Source organism: Camarhynchus parvulus, chromosome 2, assembly GCF_901933205.1.
Source record: "Camarhynchus parvulus chromosome 2, STF_HiC, whole genome shotgun sequence".
NCBI classification, from domain to species: Eukaryota; Metazoa; Chordata; class Aves; order Passeriformes; family Thraupidae; genus Camarhynchus; species Camarhynchus parvulus.
In genome coordinates, this window is record NC_044572.1 from 108,332,370 (window position 1) to 108,345,474 (window position 13,105).

At 41.1% G+C, this 13,105-nt stretch overlaps 1 protein-coding gene across 4 annotated transcripts in view; it reads right to left on the reverse strand.

The window, feature by feature from the left end:
* TRAPPC8 (trafficking protein particle complex 8) overlaps positions 1 to 2,942 on the reverse strand; it is a 51,691-nt gene extending 48,749 nt beyond the window's left edge. For all 4 annotated transcript variants that reach the window (XM_030969808.1, XM_030969800.1, XM_030969798.1 and 1 more), the window contains exon 1: positions 2,615 to 2,942. In XM_030969808.1, the coding sequence (XP_030825668.1) occupies positions 2,615 to 2,771 (157 nt within the window). In that variant the 5' untranslated portion in view covers positions 2,772 to 2,942. The remainder of the gene's footprint in view (positions 1 to 2,614) is intronic.
* Between the last annotated feature and the right edge of the window lie 10,163 nt (positions 2,943 to 13,105).

A 13,105-nucleotide genomic window follows, 5' to 3' on the forward strand; every position in this document is an offset into this window, starting at 1 on the left:
GGCTACACCATTAGCAACTCACTGATAGGCCAAAGTTGATGAGTAGATTAAATACTGATTTGTGCAAAGGGTGCTTCCGCTGTGTCTACATTACATATCTTTGTGGGGTTCTACTTGAAATTAGATAGAATCTGGCCTCCATGGATTGAGCAACCTCAACAGTGTGTGGTTTTACACTACCTGAAGGATTACACTGTGCTCTGGTCCTTCACATCCCTGTCAGCACGTGAAGGATGACTGACACGTGCACAGTATGGAGCTCAGCTCAGTTCCTGTTTATTAGAATTGTTTTGCACGCACATCAGATTAATTTCCTATCTGCACTGCTTCTCTAAGCAAGAAGGCTGACGAACACACAGCCTCCAGCTGGTTCATAAGCTACATAATTCCTAATTTCAGACAAAAATATGTATTGTAACAGGACTCTAAAAATGCAGTAGCAAATCCATGACTGAGCTTTTCAAGTTATAGAAGAATTCAAGAAGCTATTAATCTATTAAACTAAATTAAGTACTTTAAACTTCTGCATAAGCAAGGGACAGCTTCTTGCTAAAGAGATGAAATATAATCAATTTTCTGTTACAAATTCAATCGAGTAAAGAGAGACCAATTAATTTAAAATGAACAGCATTTTACACCCCCTTAAGAAAAACTGTGCTTAGAAAGGAAGACATCAAAACAGAATTAAAGAATCACAGAACTGTTGTAGTTGTAAAGGATCACTGGAGATCATCTAACCCAACCTCCCCGCCAAGCCAGGATCACCTCGAGCAGGTAACAGGAACTGCCTGGGTGTGTTTGGAATGTCTCCAGAGAGTGAAACTCCACAACCTCCCTAGGCAGCCTGTTCCAGTGCTCTGCCACCCACAATGGAAAGAAGTTTTGCCTCATGTTGAAACAGAGTTCCTTGTATTTTAGCTTATGGCCACTGCTCCTCACAGAATCCCAGAATAGTTATCACCACAATATCATAACCATACATAATAGGAGAATAATAATAACAATAACATTATAACCAGAAGCAGTAAAACACAGAGCATATCACGTACACGCATTCTGCTGTACCACAATCAAATCATTTAATCATGCCTTTCTTCCTCTCTGTCCCTACCCTCACACAAGCTGCTTCTAACACAAGAACTGACAGTCAGCATGCAGTAACATTTTTTCCAGGCAGTAGGAAGAGGAAGTCACTCTTGGAGTGAGGAACTGGAGTCAGGCTTGTGCCCTGCTGGATCAGAATACACACAAAGTAGTGCAGCAACAAAACCCACTGTGCCAACTTTCACTCAGGGAACACTGAGGATAATTCAGGTTTGCAAGTTCCTCAATTGTCACAATAATTGGACCAAAATAGTTGCAACTAAGTGAATTAATTAACCTTCCAAGTGAATGCTTAATTTCCAATACTCTGCCTGGTTTTGTTTACTAGATGCATTTTGAGAGCCTTTCACTAAAAGAAAGAGACAATTAACTTCAGAACTCTAAAGATGTGAGCATCTGCATTTATTATTTTTATCTCTGCTGTATTCTCACATCATTCATAAGCAGTGTTAAACAAAATTAAAAACATTTATGAACAAGTTACAGTTGAGAAGTTACTAAAACTCACCTGAAAATTAAGGCAGATTTTTAACACAAAGTAGCTTTTAAGCTGTTGCTATTTTTTGAGAGAGAAATGCAAAAATCTAACAAGAATGACAGAACAAGCTTTCCTCAACACGACATGCAGAGGCTGCAGTCTGAGCTACACGTCTGTCAGAAACCAAATCTGACAAATGTCATTGCAGCACTATTCTGACGTGCAGTTCTCTGCAAACTGCTGTCCTGCACACTACTGTAATGAGCAGCAGCTTGAAATGTATAGCTTACCTAAATTAAAAACAAACAAATTCCGGATAGTAAGTTAAAGCATCACAGCTAAAAAACTCTGTTGTTTCTCTTAAGTTGCCAATCTCCAGTTTTCCTGCTGCTTCACGTGGTCATTTTGCCACATAAGCAGCTCGATTGCCACTCCTTCTTTGCACAGGTCTTACTCACAGAAACGTCAACAACAGCAACAACAAAAAGCATACAGGATAAAGCTACAGGCACGAGAAAGGAAAGCCCTGCAACTGAAATCATGATTAATGTTTCTGAAGGACTAGCCTACTTTCAACGCCTGGCTACGGCAAGTGTGAAACCCAGTAGAGTCTACAGCAAGAGTCAGGTACGAGTATTAGCAAAGTAACAGCAAAGTGGTTTTAATGGAAGCCAAAAATCTGTCTGGAAGAGCTGAATTTACAGACACCTTCCTCTTCAGCCGTCGGATGTCTCCAGGAGAAGCCAAACTTCCCCGGTTCCGCAGACCGAATGAAACTAAGCTGGCTTAACAGCTGTCACCTGCGACAAGCCCGGCACACGCGTGTCTCCGCCAAGCCTGTCACGGCTCCCGGTGACACCCGTCCGGGCGGCCGCCGCCACGGCGCCGGGAAGGGGAAGGGGCGTCGGGCCCGTCCGGCAGGCGCAGCCCGGCGGGCGCAGCCGTGTGGGACCCCCGGAGGCCGCGGGCGGAAGGGAGCGGCGGCGCCTCCCCCGCCCCGTGTAAACAACGCGCTCCGCTCCCGGCACCGACCTTCCGAGGTGAGGCGGCAGAAAGGCCTGACGAGCTCGGCGAAGCTGAGGTTGTTCCTGCGGGTGAGCCGCTCCGCCTCCTCGCTGCACAGCGCGGCCACCAAGGGCACGAACGAGTCCTGGATGAACTCCTGCACCGACTGCACGCACTGGGCCATGGCCGCCGCTCGGGGCCGCCCGAGACGGCCCCGCCACCTTTTTCCGCAGTTCTCCGGATTACCCTCGTTCCCTGGCCGCTGCCTGTCCGCGGCTCCCGCCCGGGCCCCGCTCAGCGCCCACCGAGCGGCGCCATATTGCGCCTCAGCCGAGCCCCTCGGGGAGCGCCCGCTCCCGGCGGCCCCCGCGCCCGCTCATGTGATTGGCCAAAGGGGCGGTGCCGGGCCGGGAGGGGGAAGCGACGGTGGCCGGCCGGAGGGGGGGAGAGGGAGCGCACAACCCAACCCTCCCTCCCCCGGAGCGGGCAGTTGGTGCGGTCCGGGCGGCGCGGGGCCGTGGGGTGGGCCAGGGAACGCTGGCGCCGGGAAGCGGGTTTGGGTAAGGAACGGGAAAAACAGTGCTGTGGGATTTATTAAAAGAGAAAAAAAAAAAAAACAAACAACAAAACAAGCAAAAAGCCCAAAAATCAAAAATAACAACAAAAAGTGCCAAAATTACCCCAAAACAAGAAAAATAGAGGGGAAAAAGCGCCCCGAAACAACAAGAAAAGCGCCAAGATAACGACGAAACAAATCAAAACAAATTGGGGGGGGGGACACCAAAAAAAACCCTCAAAACAAAGCAAAAAATTAAAAATAAAAATAAAACCAAAAAAACCACCAAAACAAAGTTGCCTAAATGACCCCAAAACAAAAAGGGGGGAAGTAAAAAAAAAAAATTAAAAAAAACCCACAAGAACAAAAATCCAAACCGAACCAGAAAAACCCAAAGCAACAACCATAAAAACGCCAAAATAACCCCAAAGCAAAACAAGAAAAATACGCAAAACAGCAACAAAAAAGCAAAATAATTATACCCTCCCCTCCCCCTCAAAAAGATGGGTGTTGGGGGGGGAGAGAAATAAAAAACAAGCGCCAAAAAGGGGAAATAAGCCCACCAAACTAACCCCAAAACAAAAACCCCCCACACGAACAAAATACACACATCAAACCCACGAATGGTTAGCCACAAGCTAAAACACAACTTCTGCTTCAACATGAGGAAGTGCTTTGCATGGAGGGTGGCAGAGCACTGGGACAGGTGCCCAGGCAGGACATAGGGTTTCCCTCTCTGCAGACATTCACACACCGGGACACATTCCAGTGGCACCTGCTCCAGGTAACCCTGCATTGACAGAGAGGATGGATTAGATGACCTCCATTGGCCCCTTCCAACCCTAATAATTCTGAGGTTCTGTTAAAGAGTTTCTGGGGTGTTCTCTGGCAGATCTGTCAGTGTATGCAAGACATTCAAACTGAGCAAAATAGCCTCATTTTTAAAGCTTTGCCCATTAAAGCATGATATGAAACAAAATCCTTGTGCACAGCATGGTGGGAAGCTGTCCTGGGGGATTTCCTGGCACCAGGAAGCTGCTTTGTGGTGGGACAAGAGCTGGCATTTGGCCCCAAAAATCTCCCCCAAAGGAAAGCAGTTCTGTCAGTTTTATTAAAAAAAAAAAAAAGGAAATAATAAAACCACCAAAAAACCACACAAAACCCCCCAGAATAGTTAACTTATGCACAGGAGGCTCCACTTGAACATGAGGAAGAACTTCTTTACAGTGTGGGTAAATCTGCTGTGATTTTCTAGAGAGGTTTGCAGTCTCCTTCACTGGAGATACTGAAGAACTGTGTGGATGCAATCCCATGGCATGTGCTCCAGGCTGACCCTGCTTGAGCAGGGATGTTGGACCAGATGCCCGCTGTGGTCCCTTCCAACCTGAGCCACTCTGTGACTCTGTTAAAAATTAAGGAGTTTTTGGGTGTTCTCTGGCAGACCTGTCACTGCTCAGTTGTTTGCATGAAATTCAAATGGATGAAATAGCTCCTTTTCCTTTTTTTTGAGATTTGCATGTTAAAGCAGGATTATCACCCAAAGTCCTTTTGCATCTGTCACCTGAGTAAGGAAGTCATTTGGAAGACAACAGTGATAATCCATGGTGAAATAACTGATTTTGAACATGTTATTTACAAAAAAAGAGTATTGTAGTAGGGCTGATTTTTAACACCCTGCCAGGGACAGAGCTTGTAAACATCACAAAAAAGCCCATCCTCTGTGAATGCAAAAAATAGTTTTTCATGTAGACAGTAAGAAAAAAAAATCTAATAGGCCATACAAGTTGCTGTTGTTCAGGATTGGGTCCTGGGAATGTTATCTAAAAGCTACTAGATATTGCAGAAAAAGGGGGGTTTTGCTTTGGTAGATTATTAGAACAAGAAGAAAGCCAACTTCCACAATATTTATGGGTTATCCACATTTGGACATTCCCAAGAGCTATTCCAAAATCATGTTTTCACAGATACTTTAAACTAGGACCTCCACACGGACAATTTGGGGAAATGGTGCTTGTCTCCCATTCCTCTTGATTCATTACTTCTGAACACTACATGAGTCATATCCAGTAGAGTGAAGTGGATCAGAACTCCTGATCCTGCGCACACATGACTTGAGGTTAAAAATTATTTTAAAATTCTGACCATCATCACATCCCTCTGGCAGAGATTCAAATTTTATGTGGCTATTACCAATCTTCAGTAGCCACTACAGAATAACAAATCATTCCTTTAATTGTAATTGTGTTGGAGGATTTTTTTATTATAGCAGTTCTCAACTTATATTCGTGCGCTCAGAATTTATTCTCTGTGAATGCAAACACGTTGTACACATTTTCTTTTTACCCAGTATTAAAAATTTTGTGCTTAGAATGTCTCTCTGTTTGCATGATCTCTCCCAGTAGGACACTGTCTACAGGACCAGTTTTGTCACACTAGTTTAATGCTGTTCTGCCATCTCATGGACTGCTCTCCTAAGACAAGGTAACAGAATCACAGAATCAATCAGGTTGGAAAAGACCCCTGAGATCATTGAGTCCAGTCTTTGAAAGAACAACACCTTGTCAGCTAAACCACAGCACCAAATGCCATGGCCAGCCATTTCTTGAACACCTCCAGGGGTGGTGACTGACAGCCTTTTGATGCAGCCTCGGACTTGCCTGGAGTACTGAGGAAGGATGAACAACCCCATTTTCAATGAACACAGCAGCTCAGGGTGTTGTATCCAGATTTGTTACTAAAAAATGAGGCAGTCAATTTGGATTCAAATACCTTTATTTACAAGGCAGAAGATCCATTAGAAGGAGTATAATAGATGACTTGTAGCACCCTAAGCCTGGCAATGTGTGCACAACATTTTGCTTTCAGATTCTGACAATGTACAAATAGATAGGAAAGACAGTGGACAGAAATACAAAGGGATAATACAATGTCACAAATCCATGTTTTAACCATCTGAATTATTTAACTGAAAATGCTGGTTATTGCAGAGAAAGCAGTGGATCAAAGGAAATGGTATCTGAACAGAAGTCAGAGAATATAGGATGGAAAGTGACAGGGGAGGCCTAATCAGGGAATAGAAAAAGAGAACAAATAGTAAGAAAGTAATGAATAGATGACAGCATGTCCACTGCTTCAATTGTAAGAATAACCAGAACATGACTGTAAAATTTGGAGCTGAAACTGCTTAGCCTCCACCCTTTGCTGTTTCTTTGCTGCTGCCAGTTGTGCTTTTGTATTCCTTTGGGCTGGAAGCTTACTGAACTTGTAAGTTTTGCAATTCTTGTATGCAGATAACCAAGCTAGATCTTTCTGCTGAACTCAGCTACTGCTGAGGAAGTTCATTTGAAAGGGTTTTTCCATCTGTTAATAAAATATTTGTATTGCTGTGTAGGTTTAAAACAGAGGAAAAAGAATATTGAATTGCAAGAGCTGCAATCTCAGGTTGAATCCAATACTTTCATTTGTAGTCATTTAAATATGGGATGTAGCTGTTTCCCTGTGGTAGTTACAGGTTAAACTATGTCCTTGAAAGTTTACAACATGGATTCCCAGCTCCTTGCAAACTTCAACTGCACATTTGAATTTACGCTCAGTTCAAATTTCTGAGTTACAGAATTAATGTTTTTCACAGCAATCCTCTGCAGCATAACTTGAATGAAAATTTTGAGATTTAGCTAAAATCACACAAGAAGCTATCTATTGGAGGGGTGGAGTTGGTTGGTTGAGGGGTTGTTTTGATAAACCACAGCAATACAAATAATTTCAAGTTTGATACCAACATGGATTTACAACCATAGATTTTGGCTGTTGTGTTATAACTCCTCAAGGTTAATCTGGGACCCTGATTTTTCAACTTTTGGATTTGGTTATGACTTTCACAAACCTGAACAATGTGGCCATCTGTGTCAGCAGACACTGGTATGAAAGACAAATTGCTGCCAGAGTGAAGCTGTGGTTCCTGCAGTCTGCCATGCATCAGCAGCCCTCTAAGTTTCACTGCCTTCCACAAGTCAGGCAAATCTCATGAAATGCCCTTCTGCAGCTTGCAAGACAAAGGAAAAACGACATATGCACAGAAGAAAGAGGAACTCCTCCTAAGCTGAATCAAGCTTGTCCTTTCCCAAAAGACAAGGAAAAAACCCAGTTCTGAAGGAAGATTTTTAGACAGCAAAGCAGTAAGAACTGTTTCAGGGGACTCAAGTGTGTATCAAGGCCAGGGTGGCTGGATAGAGTCTGCTGGCTGAAGCAGAAGGTCAGATCTGAAGCTACAAGAATTAATGGGAAAGGTTTGCCCAGCTATGCTTCGAGGTGGTAGCAGGGATCAATCTCCTGCTCTCCTAAATCAATGGGACACTCTCCCTGACTACTGGGGATCCCAGTGACCTTGACGGGCACGGGATGGGAGTGTGTGATTATGCAACTCTCCTTCCAGGCATGATAATACAGCCCTTGATAATACAGCGAACAGCTCCTGGTATTTAGAGAGAGCTAGGAGTAGCTCCTGGTGATCCTGCTCTGGCTGGGAATTCGGCAGTAATCGTTCTCTATAACCTCTCTTTTGTGCCCCAGTACCACCCCCCTGAATCAGCCCAGGATAAGCAGTAATCTTCTATTCTTTGCTGGTAACAAAAGAGAGAGACAAGTAGAAAAGAAGAAGAAATTAAGTAAAACAAGTGTATCAAAACTCAGCAACACAGTCTTTTGATCCATTCACCACAAAACTTTGGACATTTATAAATATTACCACTCTCCTTGTAAGAAAAAGTGAAGTTCTCACACACACTCTCTCACACACTCTCATACTTCCTTTCTCCTAATTATCTCAGATATTTCTACCTAAAGTCTGTCATCCTAGCTGCTCATTTCTTTTATACTGTAGTCAGATGATCTTCTGGGGGTCCCTTTGTCATGGAAATTCCTGGGGTTGTTGCCCACCACTTGCTGAAACTGAGTCACTAAACTAACAAAGGACTAACAAACTGGTTCTTCATTTGTAGGCAACATTTGTACTAATTTCTCCAAAGCTGCTCCATTTTTGAAGTCCTAGTCACATGCAAAAGCCCTACATGTAATGTGTCCCTATAACAAGGTGTCTATTGCAGTATTTATGACTTAGTGTGTGTGTATAGTGTGCAGCTTTGATTTTAGGTGATCCAAAGCAAGCAGGTGTATTTTAGTGGATGGGAGGCAAGCACTGGTTACAGTATGCATATACATAAATATAAACAAATGACTGAAAGTATTAATTAAAACTGATTAAATAAATCTGGTTCCTCAGATTCCACTCTGCTTTCACTGAGCTTAGCTATCAGAGTGATGTTAAATTTAAGCAATATAAAGATAAGGGCAAAAACCGTCACTGGAGTAATAATTAGAGAAATGACAGCTGGGAATGTGGAAATGCAAGTGGATATGTGATTTCATGAAGAAACTACATCTGTTCACCTGAAGTGAATCCTTTTTTTAAGTCAAATGGCAATGTGCTTTATGCAGAGGAATTTACCAAGGCATCTTAATACTACATTTTTTCTCATCTCTTTTCCTTAAAAGAGTGTCATGGCACATTATTGTTGTATCCAACCAAATTTTCTCTTCTATGTTCAACATATTTAAGTAATTATTCTTGTAGACAGAAGATGAAAATGAACCAAACAGTAGATTCTCACCCAGAAATCAGTATTTTCCTAGCTCACAAAGAGTATTTTTTCTGAGGTTTTTTGATACATAAATACAGTGCTATGTAGTGCAAAGTCATAAAATAATAATAAAATTCTGTGAGATGATAATATCAGTTTTCCATTGTTCACCAGATATTACTCCAGGGAATACAATCAATTTAAGATTTCCTGTCTTTCCTATGATTCGAATCACCTCTCTATCTTTCCATAAACATACTTGTTTTACTGTATTTAAGCGATCAACAAATGAAAAAGTCTAAACAAACTTTTCCTTGTCATTTAAAGAAATTTCATCTTTGAATCAGCAGTTCAGATTTTCACTGCAAAATATATTTCAATGCTTTGGAAACAATAGGTAGGCCTAGAAGGACCATTTTGAGCTTGACAGAGTTTACTAGTTGCAGTAGTCAAGTAGATGCAATTCATCTATCCCTTCACAGGGGGAATGAACAGACAGAATTTTTTTAAACTCTCTTTATTGTATGCTTAGACATGAAAAGTAGTGTTTCCAAAAAAATTGTTATTTGGATTCTGGTTAATAGAATTCGCTGTATTCCTAGAAAGTGCCTTGTTCAGACTCTCTGTCACTGTAAATTTTTTTTTGGCAAAAAAAAAAGTCATTTAAGAGGAAGAGAAAAGCAAAAGAGAAATGCTACTCAAGAGATTTATTATTTCTTTACTAATGACATTATTAAAAATGCTCTTGGGAAACATTAAAGTTACATATCCCTTTTATTCTCTGTGCCTAGAAAGTTTAGTGAAATATTAAACTGTCCAAATAGCCTCTAAAATCGATAAGGTTTTCTAATCTTAATATATCTTTCAACCATAGTGCTTCTTGAATAAGATCAGCATTAAAAATAAATACTATTTATCTTAGGAGCCATCATGCATATTTTAATCTATGATATTATTCAACATCTTAATTGCTGCACTACAATTTGAAGCACAAAGGAATGAATTCTGATCTGAATTATATCAAAAGCCACTGGATTTAGTGTGCAAGACATGATTGCTCCTATATTTTTGCAAGGATATAGGCCTCAGCTTGGGAAGAGATGGGGGTCAAATCGGATAAAAAATCAGAGCACTCCACTCCAGCAGCTTCCAGCAATTCATAATGCAAGCACATGAGAGAACCATCCTCCCTACTAAGAACTAGAATTGAATGCATAATTATATTTTTACTGTTTGGGAAGGAAGGGAAATGGAGGAAGGAAAGGAGTGCAATAGATTCAGCATGACAATACTGGTTCCCAAATTAGAAAGCCCTAACCAGAGGATATAATCACTTTTTCTTCCATGTCTTTTGTCCTGCACTAGACATGGCAAGGTAAAATCCAAACTTTCCAACCACTTCTAAACAGCCTGCTTAAGTTTTTGCATTTAGTAATTCTGTTTAATTCAGAAAGGTATTTCACATTCCTGACTTTTTCTACCCCCAAAATGCCAGCTGGTAGGAGATTTCAAAATTTCAACTCTTGTTCCAATTTAAGGGGGAAAAAATTAATGAGGTCATTTGTTGAGGAACAGGAATTAACTGTTAGTTCTACACCCACTATACTTAATCAAAGTCATCTTATGCTCCTGAGCTGAACCTGGCAAAGAGGTGTAATGTCACTAATCTGAATGTGGTCACTGTGGCTATGCCCTTCTAAGGCAATTTAAAGTTTTTGTGATAGCTTGCTTCCTCTTTCCCTCCTATTCATGATTCCCCAGGGCCTCTTTTCACTCACTTGGTTCACTTTCCAAAAGCCCAGCCTGGTGAATCAATCAAACTGTCCAGATTCCTCAGCTAGGCACCAGCTCAGGCCTGCTGGTTCCTTCCCAGGAAAAGTTTCTTCAGAGGAAATTGCAGGGAAGTTACACAGAAAATTTGAACATTCGGACAAGCATGCCTTCTCGCATTGAGGAAAATAGTCTACTCATTGCAAATAATTTCTACTTCAAATTGATCAGGAAAGCAGTGAGTGCTTTCACTCACTGGTCAGGCAATAAATACTGCATGGCAAAACAACAAATGACAAATCTAGAGAGCTAAGCCAGCAGACATGGGCTACTGACTTGTAAAGAAACGGCGGTGGGAGAAAAAATCACACGGATGAAGAAAGCTGGACTTGAAAGGACAGTACTGTAGGGAAAAAGCACTGGACTCAAATCTGAGTTAGATGAGGATGACAGGGAAATACTCTGGGGGTAAGTGAAGGACAGGCAGGAGGGAAGGTCCTCCTGACCTAAGTGGGATGGTCAATGAATCTGTGTGGAAGCCACAGCAACAGATAGGATCAGAGCTTGAGGCAAATATGAGGAATGGGGAAATCAAAATACCGAAGGAAGTTCCAGAAGTTTTCCTAAATGTTGATACCAAAAAGTAAATTTTGGGCACTGTATTGGCACTTTGCCATGAAAGAAGTGACTTCATAAATTAACAAAACAACTTAAAACTTTCTCCTAAAATCATAGCCACTAAAGATATGAGTACTTACATGGCTTATTTTTTCAGCCATCTTTTCTTATTCACAAGGGTTTTCCCTGGGGGAACTATAGTTTCTCAAGGTACATACAGAAGCTAGAAATCACACCATGATTTTATGAAACCAGTTTCATGTTAACGCATGCTTTCACCAAGCACCATTCAATTGACCTTACCCAATTACTTAATTGCATGACTCACTCTAACAAAGGTTAAGACATTAAGGTTTTAGAAAGTAACACCAAATAACATAATGGTCACAGATTACTTTCTCATATAATAGTGTCATTAAAATCAGGTAAATAGATGAAGGGTCATGATGCAAATAAGCTCACTGAAATTAAAATTCACATTTCAAGGCAACAGCACTGCTGCCTGACATACATGCATGGTGTAATGTCTCCTTTTTGGGAGTAGGAAATCCTTGCCTCTTTCTGACTTGCATAAATGACAGGAAACTCATATGAGGAAATCCTCTACAATCTTAGCATTTTCAACTAGGACAAGGGAACAAAGAGGAAAGGCAACTTGGTGTGCTCTTTTCAGGACAGTCAGCAAACACCCCTTGTTGTGCTTCAACATGTATCCTCAACTGTAAAGCCACAGCTTCTGCGTGGGTGGGAAAAGGCCCTGTGATTTAACAGCAGTGGTCATTATATGCATGCTCAGGTTGCACAAGAATGTATCCCTGATCCTGTACTTGGGAAACATTGCCCTGTTTCTCATCCCCTTCCATTATCCCCTTCTCCTTGTGCAGATTATTTGTGGGCACAGGTTATCTGATGTATGTTATGCTTTGGATAAGAAAAAAAAAATAGTCAAGTTGCACTAGCAGAGTTTCTTTCACTTGCTCTGCATTTAAGAGCAAAGAATCCAATGCAATAAATACCCTATTTTTCAGTTTACACTGTTGTTTTTCTCATCAGAAGTAATTTGGCTTCTTTGATAGCAAAGCTACCAGGGAAGTGCAAGCTGCTTCTCCAACCTGCTGCCAGGTTGTGTTCAGCCACTAGTTAATCTTCCAGAAATATAGCACACATTTTTTCTTCCCCTGGATATATGAGATTGCACTTGACATTTTAGGATCTGCTTTATCTGAATGGGTCCAATTTATCCTGGAATGCAGATTGTGCTGTGCAATCTACATTGCCATCATGATTTATCTCTTCATCTCTGCTTCCAGCATCTGCAAATACAGTCACTTGGTGGTTGTGTATTTGTTTCCACAATACCCATAAAAATATTACCTATGGTAAGGTCAAGTATGTATGTTTCTGATGCTACTTTGTAAGATCTGCCACACAGCATTTATTGCTTCCCAAGTATCACATTTATATTATATAATGTTATTTTATATTAGTTTGAAGGCTATGAAAGACTGAGTTAAATACCCTATAGAAGTGTATTACATCAGCACAGTTACAAAACCCAATTATAATTGAAGTTCATCAGAGTACAGCCTGAACTGAGGTTGCCATGTCCTGTTTCTAAAACCAAATTAGTGAGCATCAATATATTTCTATTGATAGTGCTTCATATTTTACATTTTATAACTGATGGGGTCAAATATGTTGTTTGAGTCCAGCATTGGAGGACTTCCATTGCATGCTCAGAATTATTAACAATTATTAACAGCAAGATATAAAATTCTTCAGCCAGTTCATCTCGGGTTATTGTATGCAAGTTTTCTCTCCCTTCCTTTTAGAATATTTATTTTTTTAAAGAATTTTTATTAATGCAGTTTAAAACTTATATTTGCATTTTGGCCTAGCAAATTATCCACAATCCTGATCAGATGTAAATACATCCTT